Source organism: Oryctolagus cuniculus, chromosome 13 (assembly GCF_051225735.1).
Source record: "Oryctolagus cuniculus isolate XC-2025 breed Fujian yellow rabbit chromosome 13, ASM5122573v1, whole genome shotgun sequence".
NCBI classification, from domain to species: domain Eukaryota; kingdom Metazoa; phylum Chordata; class Mammalia; order Lagomorpha; family Leporidae; genus Oryctolagus; species Oryctolagus cuniculus.
This window is the reverse complement of record NC_142879.1, coordinates 71,316,841-71,335,522: the sequence shown is the minus strand read 5'-3', so window position 1 is coordinate 71,335,522 and position 18,682 is coordinate 71,316,841. Positions and strand designations below refer to the sequence as shown.

At 44.1% G+C, this 18,682-nt stretch overlaps 1 protein-coding gene across 5 annotated transcripts in view; it reads left to right on the top strand.

The window, feature by feature from the left end:
• SEC61A2 (SEC61 translocon subunit alpha 2) overlaps window positions 1–18,682 on the top strand; it is a 36,134-nt gene that overhangs the window by 10,528 nt on the left and 6,924 nt on the right. For all 5 annotated transcript variants that reach the window (XM_070055714.2, XM_002717524.6, XM_070055710.2 and 2 more), the window contains 6 exons: window positions 1,918–1,996; window positions 8,301–8,432; window positions 8,558–8,667; window positions 14,982–15,135; window positions 16,128–16,288; window positions 16,879–17,076. In XM_070055714.2, coding sequence (XP_069911815.1) covers window positions 1,936–1,996; window positions 8,301–8,432; window positions 8,558–8,667; window positions 14,982–15,135; window positions 16,128–16,288; window positions 16,879–17,076 — 816 coding nt within the window. In that variant the 5' untranslated portion in view covers window positions 1,918–1,935. The remainder of the gene's footprint in view (window positions 1–1,917; window positions 1,997–8,300; window positions 8,433–8,557; window positions 8,668–14,981; window positions 15,136–16,127; window positions 16,289–16,878; window positions 17,077–18,682) is intronic.

Genomic DNA, 18,682 nt, shown 5'->3' with positions numbered 1-18,682 from the left:
AGGGGAGGTCAGTTGGCTTTTCTTTGTTCTCTTCCACAGAGCAACTAACCATATAGGTTGAGGATCTCTCTTTAGGGAAGGTAACTGGGCCGACAGACCTGATACAGACTGTAGTGTTAATTGGTTTTTACACAGTAACTTCCTTACTCCTCATCCCTCACCTTAAGAGTGTCTACAGGGGCGCAGTGGCACAGTGGGTTAAAGCCCAGCCTACAGCGCCAGTATGCCTTAGAGGCATCAGTTTGAGTTCCAGCTGCTCCACTTCCGATCCAGCTCTCTGCTCTGGCCTGGAAATGTTGTGGAGGATGGCCCAAGTCTTTTGGCCCCTGCACTCATGTGGCAGACTCAGAAGAGGCTCTAGTTTCCTGGCTTTTGGTCAGATCAGCTCCTGCTGGTGTGGCCATTTGGGGTGTGAACCAGCAGATGGATGATCTCTCTCTCTCTCTCTGCCTCTCTCCACAACTCTGTCTTTCAAATAAATAAATCTTAAAAATAAGAAGGTCTCTACAGCTACCAGGTACATATACAATATTCATCCTTCATGCCTCTCCAGTTTTGATACCCATCTAATAGTTTCAGACTTCCAAAGAGGCTTAGACTGAGCACAGGAGTTGGCAGTATTTTTAAGTTCTTTTGGAACTTAAAAACAAGGGAATCAGTTTCACGTAGAGAAGTTTTTTAAAGTTTTTAAAGTCTGCTTTTCCGTGAGTCTGATCCCCACGTAGTTGAAGAGGTTTGTATGCCCGAGTGCTGTATCCTAAACTTGGGTCTTAGGATAGGACCCGATCTGTAGTTGAGGTGGCTTTGTTTTCCGATTAAAAATTGATAGGTGTTTGTTATAGAGAATTTGGTAAATACTGAGAATGATAAGGAAGCAAAAGTCAATCATAATCCCACTTTCTATGCAGATTTGTGCCGTATGCAACTGTTAAGTCATTTTTCTAGTTTTGTACCAGGATTTTAAAATCAGTTCTTAACAGCAGCAAGACTGAATTTTAGGTGGGATAATTCCTTGCCATGGGGTGGTCCTATGCATTTTAAGATGCTCAGCTGTAGCCACATCCCTGCCAAGGTGGTACAGCCAGCAGTGTATCCAGGCATTGCCAAATGAGAACCACTATGTTATACCTAATGTAAGCATACTTGTTCATGGCTGTCTTATATTCTATTTGATACCGTCTTCAGTCTTCCATCTGGGAGTGTGATCTTGGTTGTCTTTAGGTTTGCAAAGTTGTTCTACAACTAGACCGATATCAATTTATAATCTACTGATGGAAGAAAAAATCATAAAAAAGGGGCCGACGCCGTGTCTCACTTGGTTAATCCTCCACCTGCAGCACAGGCATCCCATATGGGCGCCGGGTTCTAGTCCCAGCTGCTCTTCTTCCAGTCCAGCTCTCTGCTATGGCCTGGGAAAGCAATGGAGGATGGTCCAGGTGCTTGGGCCCCTGCATCCACATGGGAGACCAGGAAGAAGCACCTGGCTTCTGGCTTCGGATCGGCGCATCGCCAGCCGTGGGGGCCATTTGGGGAGTGAACCAAGTGAAGGAAGACCTTTCTCTCTGTCTCTCTCTCTCTCTCTCACTGTCTGTAACTCTACCTGTCAAATAAATAAATTTAAAAAAATCTTAAAAAGAATCATAAACCATAAAATTTACCATTTTAACCATATCTAGGTTACGAGGTAGTAGTGTGAGGTATATTCATGTTGTACAATAGCTGTTCATACTGGCAGGAGTATGTAATGAAGTACACTAAGTAATGATTTATGCTGCTTTTTTTTTTTTTAAAGAATTTTAAACATATGCTGTTTTTGTAGAAGATGAGTAGATCTTTAAAAAAGTCATGCAAACCTGAAGTAAATGCATTATAAATTAAGAGCGAATGCATTCTTAAGTATTTTATGTAATATTTTAGATCCCACTCTTTGGAATCATGTCATCAGATTCCGCGGATCCTTTCTACTGGATGAGAGTTATTCTTGCATCTAACAGAGGTATGTGCTTCTTTCCTTTGCCTCCACACTGCCGCCAACAGCAAGTAGATGTTTAATGTCGATTCACATCGGTTTTTCAGTGTCTGCAGGGAGGGAGAAAAGAAACCCATTGCCCAAGAGGAGACCCAGACACGTAACTAATGGTAGCACCATAGGTGTGTTTGTTGCAGTTACAGAGCATTCTCTCCTTGGGTTTTCACAGACTCAGCCGCCGTCATGTGCAGGGTCGGGAGGAGAGGCTGCCAGAGCAGCATTTGAAAGGCAGGTCAGGCTGAGGAGAGCCGGGGCTGAGGCTCAGCAGCACGAGGGCTGCAAAGCTGTAGTGGGGGAGGTGCTGGGCAGTGAACCCAGAGACTGATGAGGCTTGCTTTTAAGGAGTAGTGATTCCCTGTGTTTTGGAAACACTTTTGTAATTTTCTCAGGCTGTAAAAGTAATACTGCTTTCAGAAATGCAGCAGCACTTAATACAGGCTTAAATGAAGCTGAAAACAAGTCTCACTTCTGAGGGAGAGTGCTAGGTGGGTGACTAGGTTGATGGATATCTGTCCAGACTTTGCACACATAGTCATATATGTAAATTCATCTCCTTTCATTTAACTAAAGAAATAGCATGTACTGTGTATACAGTTCACCTGCCTGGCTTGTTTACTTAATATCTTACATGAGCTATTCCATGATGAGGATGTGCCACAATTTATTTAATCATCCGTTCAACACATATCGACTGAATTCTTATCTGTGGGCCAGTCTTTGTGGTGGGTGCTGAGAATTGCAAGCAGTAAACAAGATGGTGTTCTAATTTCTGTGGTTTTATGTTTTCAAAAAAAATTTATTATGTATTTGAGAGGAAGGAGAGCAAGAGAGCATGCACAGCAGTGAGCCCCCATCCATTGGTTCGCTCCCTAAATACCTGTAACAGCTAGACTGGGCCAGGACAGGGAACACAACCCAGGTCTCCCACGTGGATGGCAGGAACCCAGTTCCTGAACCGCAGTGCTGCCTCTCAGCGTCTGCATTGGCAGGAAACTGGAGCAAGGAGTCAGGCCAGAAACTGAGCCCGGGAGCTGTCATAGGGGTGTAGGTGTCTTTACCACTGGGCTACGTGCCTGCTTCAGAGTTCTGTTTCCTGCTTGAGGATCTGGAATGTATGTGAAGTATGTGGGGTGGGCAAGGATGCTCCAGGAAGGTGGTGTTTGAATAGAGACCTGCAGGAAGTGTGAGAGAAGGCCCTGAGAGACCTAGGAGGAAGCATTCTAGGGAAGACCAAGTGCAGAGGCCCTGAGGTAAAAGGACAGAGGTGCAGATATGTCTACAGTTCCGAAAGAGCTTGAGTACAACAGTGAGGAATGTCTTGTAAGTATGACAAGAAATTTTTGCAGGCCATTAGGGTGCACTCATTATAAATTTTGTTGTTTTCCTTTTTTTTTTTTTAAAGATTTATTTATTTATTTGAAAGTCGGAGTTACACAGAGAAGGAGAGACAGAGGGAGAGAGATCTTCCATCCGCTGGTTCACTCCAGAGATGGCCGCAATGGCCAGAGCTGTGCCAGTCCGAAGCCAGGAGCCAGGAACTTCTTCCGGGTCTCCCACGTGGGTGCAGGGACCCAAGGACTTGGGCCATCTTCTACTGCTTTCCCAGGCCATAGCGCAGAGCTGGATTGGAAGTGGAGCAGCCGGGGCATGAACCGGCGCCTGTATGGGATGCTGGCACTGCAGGCGGTGCCTTCACAGGTTTTGCCACAGCACTGGCCCCTTTCCTTTTTTTTTAAATGGTTTTTTTTTTTTTTTTTTTTTTTTTTGACAGGCAGAGTGGACAGTGAGAGAGAGAGACAGAGAGAAAGGTCTTCCTTTTGCCGTTGGTTCACCCTCCAATGGCCGCTGCGGCCGGCGCACCGCGCTGATCCGATGGCAGGAGCCAGGTACTTCTCCTGGTCTCCCATGGGGTGCAGGGCCCAAGCACTTGGGCCATCCTCCACTGCACTCCCTGGCCACAGCAGAGAGCTGGCCTGGAAGAGGGGCAACCGGGACAGAATCCGGCGCCCCGACCGGGACTAGAACCCGGTGTTCCGGCGCCACAAGGCGGAGGATTAGCCTAGTGAGCCGCGGCGCCGGCCGTAAATTTCATTTTAAATAGTGCCACAATGAAGGCTATCATATACTTCTGTAATTTTTTTCAGAGTGAATTTCTAGGAGTTTAACTGTTTGGTCACAAGATACATGCACTTAACATTTTCAGTAGAGAAAGCTAAATGATGTTCCAGAAGAGGGTTGTATCACTGTATGCACTCAGCAACAATACATGAGAATGACCGTTCTTCCATCAGTGGGTGTCACTAGTCTTTTAGTTTTTGTCGTTCCGACAGGCAGAAATTGGCATATCTTGTTTAACTTTTATTTCTTTATCTGTTGCTGAGCTTTAATATTGTTTTACATATTTTTGAATATTTGTGTATCTTCTATGACTGGACTTTTCATTAATACGTTAAATTTATTTGTCTTAAGTAATAGTCTGAATAGCTTAAACACCAAAAATGGAATTTGTTGGAAGGATAGTGGTTAATCTTTTAGAGTCCAAAAAGGAGGCAGACCAGGGGCCAGCTTTGCTGGCATCCTGTATCAGAGCACCACTTTGAGTCCCGGCTGCTCTACTTCCTATCCAGGTCCCTGCTGATGTGCCTGGAAAGCAGCGGAAGATGGCCCCAGTGCTTGGCCCTGCCACCCATGTGGGGGACTTGGATGGAGTTCCTGCTTCTGACTTCATCCTGCACTTAGCAGCCAGCTTCTGTCATTTGGCCATTGAAACAGTGAATGGCATATCTCTCTCTGTCTCTCTCCCCGCAACCTCCACTCTACTCTGCCTTTCAAATAAATACTTAAGTAAATTTGTTAAGCCAGGGCAATGGTTAGATAATGGCGACAGGAACTTTGAACGTTTTCTGTGTGACCCAGCTCCAGTGACTCCCAGATTCTGTCTCGTAGTTCACAATTCCAGGCAGCAGGATTCATGCAGGCTCGGTCAGCTTGTTAGGGCATCACAGTTACAAGGGCTGGACTTGGGTCCTGTGGCGCTGATGTTCCACTGAGAAACCTTCACGTGGAGCGGCCACATCACCTGTCTGTTCTTTTTAAAATTGGTTTGTTGACTTTGAAAGATTACTTATGTCATTTCTTTGAAAGGGAGGGGAGAAGAGAGAGTAATTACTGGTATCTCACCTCTGTTGATTCACTTCCCCGAAGCCCACAACAGTCAGGATTGGCGATAACTGAATGCAGGAGCCAAGGCCTTAATCCAGTCCTCTCAAGCAGGTGGCAGTCAGCACTGCTGCCTCCCAAGGTGTGCACCAGCAGGACGTGCAATTGGAAGTGGAGCCTGGACTTGAACCCAGGCACTCTGATAGGGGATGCAGGCATCCTGAGCGGCATCTTAACCAAATGCCCATCCTGGCTTGTCCCCTGTTTCATTGATTTGTAAGAGCATGTAGGATATTAGAGATAGGAACTCTTTGTCCTTTGAGTTTGAATATTTTTCTTTTAACTGTTATGCTATATTTTGCTATGTGGAAATTTCAGAGTGTTATCTAGCATCTTCCATCTTTTTCTTTGTGGCGTATAGGGTGTTTTTTTGTCATTCTTAGAAATACTTTTCCAGATTATATAGTTCCCCTCATTTCCTTAGTATTTTTGGCATGTATCCTTTATTGTCTATTCACTCAGCATTTTGTTTAGATGTTTTGAGGTAAGGAATTGGTTTAATTTTCTGTAAATGGCCAGTTGTTTACCAAGGTCCATTTACCTCTTTTTGAAAAACATTTACTTTTTGTTTGTGTTTTAAAGATTTATTTATTTTTGAAAGGTAGAGTTGAGAGAGAGAAGGAGATACAGAGAGAGAGAGATCTTCTGTCCACTGGTTCATACTCCAAATAGCTGCAGTAACCCGACTGGGCTGGACACATTAGCAGGGAGCTGGATCTGAAGTGGAGCAGCCAGAACTCCAGCCAGTGCTGTAGGCCATGACTTTAACCTGCTGCGCCACATTGCCAGCCCCAAAATATTTACTTTTTTATTTATTTGAAAAGCAGACTGACAGATCTTCCATCTACTGGTCCACTCCCCAAATGGCCTCAACAGCTTGATGCCATGAGCCAGGAACCCCATCCGGGCCTCCCACATGGGTGGCAGGGGCCCAAGCACTTGGGCATCTTCTGTTGCCTTCTCAGGTGCATTAACAGGGAGCTGGATCAGAAGCGGAGGCCGGTGCTGCGGCTCACTAGGCTAATCCTCTGCCTAGCGGCGCCGGCACACCAGGTTCTAGTCCCGGTCGGGGCGCCGGATTCTGTCCCGGTTGCCCCTCTTCCAGGCCAGCCCTCTGCTGTGGCCAGGGAGTGCAGTGGAGGATGGCCCAAGTGCTTGGGCCCTGCACCCCATGGGAGACCAGGAAAAGCACCTGGCTCCTGCCATCGGATCAGCGAGGTGCGCTGGCCACAGCGCGCCGGCCATGGCGGCCATTGGAGGGTGAACCAACGGCAAAGGAAGACCTTTCTCTCTGTCTCTCTCTCTTACTGTCCACTCTGCCTGTCAAAACAAAAACAAAAACAAAAAAACAAAAACAACAAAGCGGAGCAGCTGGCTCTCATACCGATGCTTTGATATGGGATGCTGGTGTTGCAAGTGGTAGCCTAACCCGCTGCACTGTATGCTGGCGTCCTCTCTTTCTTTGAAGTGCCAGATTTCCTATATAAAATTTTCATTAAGGATTGATGAGATCTATTTATAACTAGATCTATTCGGCAGCTATAGATTTTGGTACCTTAGGAAAATCTGTGTTCTGACTGTAACAGTAAAAAATGTGTTTATTTTTCAGTATTGAAGAAGTACATGAGAAGAATTGAGAATTCCACTTAAGTGGAATATTTTATATTTAGGGCATTTTTCAGCACTTAAGGACTAGATCAAGTAGCATTATTTAGTTCTAGATGTTCCTTTACACAATTGGCATATATATATATATATAGCTTTTAATTCTAAGTGCAGTATATGTTTTCTGTTAGGAAAAATTTAGAAAATAGGGGAAAATCATTTATAATTCCACTAGGTAGAAAGAATAACAATAAGCATCTTGAAACTAGATTAAAATATTAGGATGCCAGCATTGCATGCAGGCAGCTTTACCTGCTATGCTACAGCCCCGGCCCTGTCATAAACATTCTTTATGTTGCTAAATATTCTACAAGATTGTTTTAGGTAACTTTCTATGTAACTTAAAATTTTATGTTAGAATTACAGATACTCTTCAGTATCTTTATTAACTTAGGATTATTTTACATTAGCAATAAAATATTTAGTGTGAGTTTTTAAAAAAAGTTTTTATTATTTCCTTGAAAGACAGAGTAACAGAGAGGCAGGGAGAGAGAGAGAGAGGTCTTCCATCTGCTGGTTCACTTCCCAAATGGCTGCAATGGCTGGAGCTGGGCCATTCCAAAAGCCGGAGCCAGGAGCTTCTTCTGGGGCTCCCACACAGGTGCAGGGGCCCAAGGACTTGGGCCATCTTCTACTGCTTTCCCAGGCCACAGCAGAAAGCTGGATTGGAAGTGGGGCAGCCAGAACTCAAACCGGCACCCATTTGGGATACCAGCACCACAGGCAGCAGCTTTACCTGCTACACCACGACTCCAGCCCGTATGTGGGGGGTCTTAAAAAATTTTATGGAAATATGGATTATGAAAAACTGTATGATTTTAAATTTTTCACCAAAATAAATTTCTCTTTTAATTCCAGTTTTCCATGAACTTTGTGAAGTACCGATGTGTAACACTTTTTATTCAGTGCATTGTAGTAGTGTGATGTTAATAAATGAGAACCTTTTTAGCAGTTAAGGGATGAAGATTGCTTTTTTTTTTTTTTGACAGGCAGAGTGGACACAGAGAGACAGAGAGAAAGGTCTTCCTTTGCCATTGGTTCACCCTCCAATGGCTGCTGTGGCCGGCGCACTGCGGCTGGCGCACTGCACTAATCCGATGGCAGGAGCCAGGTACTTATCCTGGTCTCCCATGGGTGCAGGGCCCAAGCACTTGGGCCATCCTCCACTGCACTCCCTGGCCACAGCAGAGAGCTGGCCTGGAAGAGGGGCAACTGGGACAGAATCCGGCGCCCCGACCGGGACTAGAACCTGGTGTGCCGGCGCCGCTAGGCAGAGGATTAGCCTAGTGAGCCGCGGCACCGGAAGATTGCTTGTTAGCACTGAAACGTGTTTCCTGTGTGTCAGAGAACAGTAAAAACTGTTTACTTCTGTACCCTTCTTTTGCAGGAACTTTAATGGAATTGGGTATTTCCCCAATTGTAACATCTGGTTTGATCATGCAGTTGTTAGCTGGAGCCAAAATCATTGAAGTTGGAGATACACCCAAAGACAGAGCTCTATTCAACGGAGCCCAGAAATGTGAGCATGCGTGCAGTTGCAGAGCCTTTTCCAAATCTGAGGGTGTTTGTGCTGCCAATGTTTTCCGTGGCCTTTCTTGTCTTTGATTGTAAGCATGTGCTACTTTTCTCCCCAATTTTTGTCAGTATTTGGTATGATCATTACGATTGGGCAAGCCATTGTGTATGTCATGACGGGGATGTACGGGGACCCTGCAGAAATGGGTGCTGGCATCTGTCTCCTTATCATTATTCAGGTAAGAAAATCCTGCCTTTTCATATGCAGATAATAAACAGTTTGATGTCTTTTTTTTTAAACAGTTGTTTATGTAATTGATTTATTCATTTCACTTTTGAATTATTAAATTATTTTTATTACTGAAGTAATATGTGTAAATTATGTTGGTTTAGCAAATGATTCTCTATTAGCCTTTTACCTACACAATATAATTATGGATCTGTTGTATTTCAGTGCCTCTGGTATGTCCATTTTGTGTATTTGGAGGTCTCTAAAATCAGGATGCTTTCTTACAGTTAATAGTGCCCAGCAGTTGCTGTCAGCCAAAGGGTAGTCATGGCAGTTGTCACTGCCTGTGCACATGTGCCAGCTTGGTCATAGCTGCTCATATCCTCATTATACCAGTTGGTTACATGTATTGTTGATAAACAGGTGTTTGAGTTTAATTACTATCTCAAATAGCCTCCAAAAATGTGTTGTAATTATTGAAATGAAAGTTTTTGTGTGTACAGAAAGGCGTATAAACAACAAGCTGGATGATAAATATGTATGACTAAGAATACCTCATTTTGTAAGTAGAAAATAATTTTAAATAAATTTTTTTCTTAATTTTATTTATTTATTTGAGAAGTAGAGTTACAGACAGAGAGGTCGAGACAGAGAGAAAGATCTTCATCCTCTGGTTCACTTCCCAAATGACAACAATGGCCAGAGCTGGGCTGATCTAAAGCCAGAAAGCTTTTTCCGGGTCGCCCATGCAGGTGCAGGGGCCCAAGCACTTGGGCCATCTTCTGCTTTCCCAGGCCATAGCAGAGAGCTGGTTAGAAAGAGGAAGAGACACAAACCCTGCACACATATGGGATGCCGGCACTGCAGGCGGAAGCTCAGCCTACTACGCCAAAGTGCTGACCCCCAAAGTAACAATTCTTCATAATAATGTATTGTGTCATGGGTAATTGGCAGTATTCTTTATTAGTGATATACAGAATTATAGTGTTTGAAGTACTGATGTCTTAGAGTCAGTGAACTAACATGCATACACTCATATTCCATGGATGTTTTAAATGGACGCTTTGAAATGAAATTTTTATTTATTTTTTTAAAGATTTATTTATTTATATGAAAGTCAGAGTTACACAGAGAGAAGGAGAGAAAGGAGAGAAAGAGAGAGGGGGGGAGAGAGATTGAGAGAGATTGAGATATCTTCTACCCATTGGTTCACTCCCCAAATGGCTGCAATGGCTGGCTAGAGCTGCGCTGATCCGAAGTCAGGAGCCAGGAACTTCTTCCAGGTCTCCCACATGATTGCAAGGGCCAAGGCTTTGGGCCATTTTCTGCTGCTTTCCCTGGCCAGAGCAGAGAGCTGGATCAGAAGTGGAGCAACTGGGTCTTGAACTGGCCCCCATATGGGATGCCAACACTGCAGGCAGAGGTTTTACCCGCTACGCCACAGTGCAGGCCCCGTGTAATGGAATTTTTAAAGGGCAGTATAATAATTTCCACTACTAAGTATCTTCCAGGGTGTAAAATTTGGAACATATTGCTCTGTTGTATAACCCTTAATCATCATTTAAAGAAACAACCCAAGAATATGTTGTATTTAGGCTTTATAGTAGTTATTTTTTGTGTTTTGAAAAGTTTCCTTAAGTTAAAAAACTGGGTGTCTGCAGCTGTAATTATCTTGGAAATGTGTCTTCTTACCTGCTCTATGAAATTAGAATTAATTTAGGAAAATCTTTTTAACGATTCAAATGATCAAACTCGGGGCTGGCGCTGTGGCGCACTAGGCTCACCCTCCACCTGCGGCGCCGGCATCTCATGTGGGCACCAGTTCTGTCCTGGCTGCTCCTCTTCCAGACCAGCTTTCTGCTGTGGCCCAGGAGGGCAGAGGAGGATAGCCCACATGCTTGGGCCCTGCACCCGCATGGGAGACCAGGAGGAGGCACCTGGCTCCTGGCTTTGGTTTGGTGGGGCTCCATCCATTGCGGCTCCATCCATTGTGGCTATATGGGGAATGAACCAACGGAACGAAGACCTTTTCTCTCTCTCTCACTGTCTGTAATTCTACCTGTCAAATAAATAAATAAAAATCTAAAAAAAAAAAAAAAAACTCAAAAAAATAGTTTTGAAGGGTTCCAGGTACCAATTTGGTCATGTATAGTTGAGAAATGTGATTGTCCGAGGCTGGCTTGGTTGTTCATTCATTTTTCCTCTAGAAACCTTATATAGGAAACCTCATCTAGGACCAGTCATAATAAGATGGATCGGGGGCCTGATTCAGAACAAGGAGAGTTGCGTTATTCAAGTGTTTTTTGGACTCATAACAATAGGGATGGCTTTTTTCCTCCTTTTTTTTCCATTTGTATTTGATGTGAGCTGGTGAGCTTTCACCCACTGGTTCACTTCCCAGATGCCTGAAATGGCTGGCCAGAGGGGTGCAAGTCAGGAACCAGGGACTCTATCCAGGTCTCCTGCGCAGGTGACAGGAACTCAGCTGCCTCACAGGAGTCTGGAGCCAGGAGCAACCCAGGAACTCTGATGTGGGGTGGCATATCCTAACCTGAGGGTTACCCCTCCGGGTTAAACATCTCGCCCAGAGTGGCTTTTCTGATGAGGTGCTTTTTTGACAAGGCAGGACATTTTAATCAATTGGCATTTTCTTCAAGTGTAATATTATCTTTATTCTTCCATTTGTAAAGCACTTGGCTGGCAAATTTTATAACCCTTGGGAGTTAGAGGAAGGAGGGATGCAGTGGATGGGGAGAGGATACTTTGGAGACTGATTTTCATACCTTTACTGCTTAGTATCTCTTGCTGCTTTTGGCCTTGCTGAGGGTCCTTACAGGCCGCTGTTGCCTTATGTTTTTCTCTGTAGCATTTGCTTTATGCAGCCCGTAGTTCAGAATAACCCTATTTATTTTTATTTTTATTGATTTTTTAAAATATATTTGAATGGCAGGGTTAAAGAGAGAGAGGGAGAGACAGGTCTTCTATCCTCTGGTTCACTCCCAAATGGCCACAATGGCCAGAGCTGAGGCAGGCCAGAGCCAGGAGCTTCTTCTGGGTCTCCCAAATGGGTGGCAGGGGCCCAGGCACTTGGGCCGTCTTTCACTGTTTTCCCAGGTGCATTAGCAGGGAGCTGAATTGGAAATGGAGCAGCTGGAACTCAAACCGGTGCCCATGTGGGATGCTGGTGTCATAGGCAGCGGCATAACACACTATGCCCTAATGCTGATTGCAAGATTTATTTATTTATCTGAAAGAGAGAGAGTGGGAGAGACAAAGAAACGTCTTTGATTTGTTGCTTCACTCCCCTTGGGGCCACAACTACCAGTGCTGGGCCAGGTCTAAACCAGGAGCCAGGAGCTTCATCTGACACTTGATGAAGTGCTGCTTTCTCCAGGCCATTAACAAGGAGCTGGAACAGAAGTGGAGCAGCTGGGATGCAATGACACCCATATGGGAAGCCTGCACTGCAGGTGGTCCCCCAGAATACCTCCGTAACCCTGAATTTTAAAAGACATTCAGAACTGGCCCTAGCTCTTAGAAATTATGCCTTCTTATACAGTAGGTTGTGGATTTATTTGATATAAAATGGAGTTAAGCTATTTTGATGTTTATTTTCTCTATTAGAAGCCCAAGACAGTTACATTATGTGAATAGAATAAGTAAAATGGATATATATATTCATTTATTTACTTAAGTTCTGGCATACAAATACTTGTGTCTCGGTTAATTCTTGTAGTGCAAATGTATAGAGAAATGCATTATCCTAGGTGGGCAGTGACTCATTGGTGTCTTTTCAGGGCTTTGCTAACACTGAGAGTATGTGTTTATCAAAGGAGCTATGATTGGTTCATTGTGTTTTCTCTTAGATACATAGTTTTTTTTGTTTTTTTGTTTTTTTGTTTTTTTTTTTTTTTTTTTTTGACAGGCAGAGTGGACAGTGAGAGAGAAAGACAGAGAGAAAGGTCTTCCTTTTGCTGTTGGTTCACCCTCCAATGGCCACCACGGCCGGCGCGCTGCGGCCGGCACACCGCGCTGATCCGATGGCAGGAACCAGGTACTTCTCCTGGTCTCCCATGGAGTGCAGGGCCCAAGCACTTGGGCCATCCTCCACTGCACTCCCTGGCCACAGCAGAGAGCTGGCCTGGAAGAGGGGCAACCGGGAGAGAATCCGGTGCCCCGACCGGGACTAGAACCCGGTGTGCCGGCGCCGCTAGGTGGAGGATTAGCCTAGTGAGCCGTGGCGCCGGCCTAGATACATAGGTTTTATGCATACTGTTATGGAAGTATTTCTTACCTTTCACATTTTTTTTTTTTAAGATTTATTTATTTGAAAAAGTTACAGAGAGAGAGAAAGAGCTCTTTGGCTGGTTTACTCCCCAGAAGGCCACAACGGCCAGCGCTGGGCCGGGCAAAGCCAGGAACCAGGAGCTCTTCTGGGTTCCTATGTGGGTGGCAGGAGCCCAAACGTTTGGGCCATTTAACCTCCACTGCTTTTCCTAGGCCACCAGCAGGGAGCTGGATGGGAAGTAGAGTAGCTGGGGATTGAATTGGCGTCCATGTGGGATGCTATCATTGCAGGCGGCAGCTTTACCCGCCATGCCCCAGTGCCTTCCCAAGGTCGGTGCTTTTTGAGTGATGAGTTTTGAAATCTAAATGGTGGGTCTCGATTAAAACTTTAGAAAGATGAATAAAAAATCAGTGTCCCTGGCTCGTGGGAAAGGGCAGTCAGTAGTTTGCTAGCCTAAGTCGTTGGGTGGAGACGGTCGTTCCCACTGCAGAGGTTGCCTCCGTTCCAGTCACTGCCGCAGTCACCGAGCTGCCGCTCACTCCCTGGTCTCTCATCCCTTTTCATAGGCACGCGTGCATCTTTTACATTGTTCCCTCAGTTACGGAAACCGTTTCTCATTTAGCTTTCTCTGCAGTTGCTTTCTACCGTTAGAATGCAAGCATGTACCTGGCCCAGGATATGGTCGAGTCCCTCTGAGTGTGCTCGACACTGCCCTCAACAGGGCGTCTGGAGAACAGCAGTCGTTTTAGGGCTGCCCTGTACCTTTGTGCAGTTGGCTGTCAGAAGCCCATGATCAGACTTTGTGGTGGCTGACGGTCGGTAGACAGCTGTCATTCCCTGCGTGGGAATGGGTTTCTGTCTTTGCAATTATGAGTACTGATTGCCTCACAGTGTGATCCTGGTCAAAATAAAATGTTGTAACTTTCTGTCACAGTGTCAGACGGGCTTCTACTAGTAGTAAAGGGTTCGCATGAGTCTGTTAGAAGTTTGAGGATTGTCCCCTTTTTTCAGTTCATTGAAAGACTACATGACTGAATAGACATGTCGGGCTGTGCAGAGCCGCTGGAATGCAGTTAAGGAACCATTGGCATTAGAAGTACAGGTGCTTAAGATGGGGTAGCATAGCTGCTGCTCGCTGCTCCTCACAGGTGCACCTGGTGGAGGGAGTGACCCCTGAGCCGGGGGCTGGGGGGTTCTCAGCAGAGCGGCCTGTCTTCTTCCCACTTGATGAGGCTGCTCAGCTTACAGCAGGGAGGCAGATGAACAGTGAGTAGTCGGTCACCTGCGAGGCTGTGGAGTGTTGTAACTGATGCGTCCTTTTATGGAAATGTCTCCTCCATGAAGAAAACTAAGAATTTTCAGTGTCAAAATTAAAGTTTTTTTGCTTTCATTTTGTTAAAAATTATAAGCTTAAGAGCCTGGTGAATTCTTAACTGTCTTCAAATTTACATTCAGTCATCATTCTAGGTATCAAATGCATTTTTACATTGTCATAATCTGTGTATATATTCATTTGTGTTCTTAATTTTTGACTTATTCTCATTATAATATATATATATATAACTAATACTATATGTAATACTTTCAAAAACTATCCACATAGTCTTTATACATACCCTTAGTAGCAGTGTACAGTGCGTCTTGTTACTATAGCACAATTTGTTTAGCCTTTCACTTGGAGGTTTTGGGGAATGTTTTCAGCTCCTACTGTAAGCCTTAAATTCTACAACTCAGATTATTTAATGTGCTTTTCAGATAGGCTGTATTTAAATGTTTAAACATAAGGGCAACTCTTGAGAAGGTTTTAAGCAAACTTTAAAGGTTGAAATGTCTGCTTTATAATTTAACAGTCTTTCCAGGCCTCTAATTTTCAGAATTGGCTTCTGACTAAACTCCAGCAGATAGTCACAATAGAGAGAGTGCAGCAGTTGGGCTTCCTACTAAAATGCCCGTCCCGTGGAGGTAGCCATAGTGTTCGTCCTGCCCTCTCCTGAGTTTATTCTTGCTTCAGCTCACTTGCATTTCTCTCCCCACAGTTGTTTGTTGCTGGTTTGATTGTGCTGCTGTTAGATGAGCTGCTACAGAAGGGTTACGGCTTGGGGTCTGGTATTTCCCTCTTTATTGCCACCAACATCTGTGAAACCATTGTCTGGAAGGCCTTTAGTCCCACTACCATTAACACTGGCAGAGGTACATTGCACAGCGCCTGCAACTGCACGAATTTTGCTGGATGTGTGCTGAGAGCGAGTCCATAGTGTAGCAGTACGTGCCTGTAGCCGGTCTGGTTTGCACTTCCCTGGGGACAAAGAATGCTAATTGTTCAAAACTTAAGAAACAGAGATTTGTGGAGTAGCATGTGTACTACTTCAGAAAACAATTTCCAAATTTTAGCCTCTGCTCATTTAAAATTCCAGTGGTTGCAAACAGGGTTTGAAATCTTGTTTGTTAACCTTGCTGAAGCCCTTGCTGCACGGGTCATGTGTGTGACTGAGCTCAGCATTCCTGAGGGGGTGAAAGGTAGTGAATTAAGATTTTCCAAATGAAAAAGCTGGTGCTCATTGTATCCTCAGGGAGCACTAGTACTTGGGCTGCTCTTCTGATTGGCTTTGTCGTAGCACCTAAGTTTTGAAAGATTTCATTCGGTCTTTCCCCTCGCCCCTGCACTGCTCTCAGATGCTGTCCTAGTCTCATTGCTCACCATCCACCCCCCGAGCCCAGCGTTAAGGAAACAGTAATGATGGTTTATTGATGTTCTTGGTACAATAAACTTAATGGCAAGCTTGGTAGAGGAACATATCTTTTGATTCTCACATCTTTTTTTTTTTTTTCTGCTTTGCTGTTGCTTTTTTTTCCCCCCCTAAAAATACTCTTTTCCTCTCCCCAAAGTGAAGGAGAGGCAAATCTTTATGAATGAATTATTTGCTTTGGTAAATGCTACTTTGGATGTTTTCATCAAGAGTAGTCTCTTGAGAAAACCTCAGATGTATGTTTAAAAAGATAGATTTGCCTCAGTGATCTACGTAATTGTAGAACCCGTTATCCATGGCTGTGTCGTAAAGCAAACGGTGGTGAACTGTGTTGACTTGTACTCTGTATTGTATGTAGAGTTGCAGGTGACTTGCTTTGACTGGGGATGACGCTGTACGACACGTCTACAGTTCATTTCTGTCTTGATTCCTCAGGTACCGAGTTTGAGGGAGCAGTCATAGCTCTGTTTCACTTGTTGGCCACCAGGACAGACAAAGTCCGAGCTTTAAGGGAGGCTTTTTATCGTCAGAATTTGCCCAATCTCATGAACCTCATTGCTACAGTCTTTGTGTTTGCTGTTGTTATATATTTTCAGGTAAATATAATCTCTTGGCTGAAGTAAGTTGGATGTGGATTTTTATTTTGCTCTTAAAGAAGAGAATGCCATTGGAGATGCTCCTGTCTTAGCAAGTCAGTGTTTTATGATCTAGTCACTTTTCTCAGGGTGTCAAATAATGGTGTTTAAGTAACAGAAAAGGATTTTCAAGCAGATTCATGTTGTATTATTTTTATTCATTTGAAAGGCAGAGAGCTTCCATCCACTGGTTTGAGTAAGCCAAGTGCCTGCCTGTGCAGCTGGGAATGGGACAGGGAGAAGCCAGGAGGCAGAAACTGCACCTGGGTCTCCCACATGGGGGCGGGGATGCAAGGACCTTTCAGGGTGCACATTAGCAGGAAGCTGGAATTAGAAGTGGAGTTGGGACTCAAACCTTCTCTAATATGGGATGAGACAGCCTAACTGCTGTGCCAGATGCCCATCCCCCAAAATGATTTTGAAGTCTGTACCCAAGGTGGGATTTGTCGGTTAGCACTGCCTTCTCATTCTCCCTGCAGTTAATTCTTTTCTCTGTGCCTGCATCCTTCGTCCGTACAGTTCCCTAACGTGCTCTACGTTTCATTTTTCAGGGATTTCGTGTTGACTTGCCCATTAAGTCAGCCCGGTACCGAGGACAGTACAGTAGCTATCCCATCAAGCTCTTCTACACCTCGAACATTCCCATCATTCTTCAGTCGGCCTTAGTTTCAAACTTGTATGTGATTTCCCAGATGCTGTCTGTGCGATTTAGTGGCAACTTTTTAGTAAATCTACTAGGACAGTGGGCTGTGAGTATTTTATTTCTATTAAGTATTTAAAATTTACTATAATTTCTGTTTCACGGTTTTATTTCCCCCTGAATGAGACTTTGAAGTAGTTGTTCGAACATTTTCCACCTTCCTTATCGATAGCAGAATCTGTTACCTTCCTGGAAGAGCTGGTAAGTATTGTAACACTAACATGGGTCAAGGCTGTCTAGGAAGCACTGTCATATCTTCTTCAGGTTAAAATCACAGTTGCTTTCATAAAAGTGATTTCCTGTTTTGTAGTCTTATTTCACCTTTGTAATGAAGTTCGTCCCTTTTTAAAGCTGTTTGCTGACAATATGTGGGGTAGCAGAATCCTTTCTTCTTTTCCTTCTGTTTTCCTTGGTCTGAACAGCAGTAAACTGGCTTGTGATTTACTGGGCTGGAGATAGCATGTGTTTAACAGAGCTGATGCGAGAGCTGGACATCGAATGCAGTATGTTCTGACTTCCTTTTGTGATCCTCTTTATCATCACTTCCAAAGCCATCCAGCCATGTTGTTACCCAAGTGTGACTTACTAGAATGAAGTTTAATTGGTTTAAATGCTATCATCTAACAAAGGGGTATTTTTCCTTCTTGGAATGAAAGAATTATTGCATTCTACCAAAGAACAGTATTTTTCATATATAATCTTTACTATTGAACTATAGTGCTTATTCTATGCATTTATCTTAATATATTATCTGTTTCTTGTAAATCTTAGTAACTCATCTCTCGGATTTTACTAAAGGTCATTATAAAAAAAAAAAAAAAAACAAACTTTAAAGCTTAACAGAACAAAACAGTAACTCCTGAATGTTAGTTGAGGAAATAGAATTCTCTTTATCCATACCACTCCTTTCAATTTATTGGAAAGAAATTTGATTCCCTGTAGCCATTATAACTAGGCTGATAAAGAACAGACTAAGAAGGATGCTGTCCCTCCTTCACTAGCTCATAGTCTAGCAGTTACTGCTGTGTTGATAGTTAGAAACACACTGAGTAGTTGGTTCTGTATAGACTGGGTTGTGATTTTCACTGTAGTTTTTTAAAAACATTTATTTGAAAGAGTTAGAGAGAGGGAGAAAGACACATAGGGTATAAGAGGAGATCTTCCATCTAGTGGTTCACTCCCCAAATGGCTGCAGCAGCCAGGGATAGGCCAGGCCAAAGCCAGGAGTCAGGAACTCCATCTGGTGTCCCACGTGGGTGGCAGGAAACTAAGCAGTTGGGCCACCATCCGCTGCCTCCCCGGAACATTAGCAGAAAACTGGATCAGAAGTACGGAGTATGTGGGGCTCAAACCAGGCACCCTGGTATGGGACGGGGATGCCAGTGCCCAAGGCAGTGGCTTAACCTGCTACCACAATTCCTGCTCCAGATTTTTTTTTTAAATAAAAATTTATTTTTATATATCTTATTTTTATATATCTTTAGACTGAATGAGAGACAAAGAGAAGGATCTTTCATCCAGTGGTTCACTCCCCAAATGCCTGCAACAAGTAGGGCTGCTGGTCCAGGCTATAGCCAGAAACCAGGGAACTCCATCTTAGTCTCCCATGTGGCTTGCAGAGATCCAAGAATTTAAACCATCACCTGCTGCCTCCC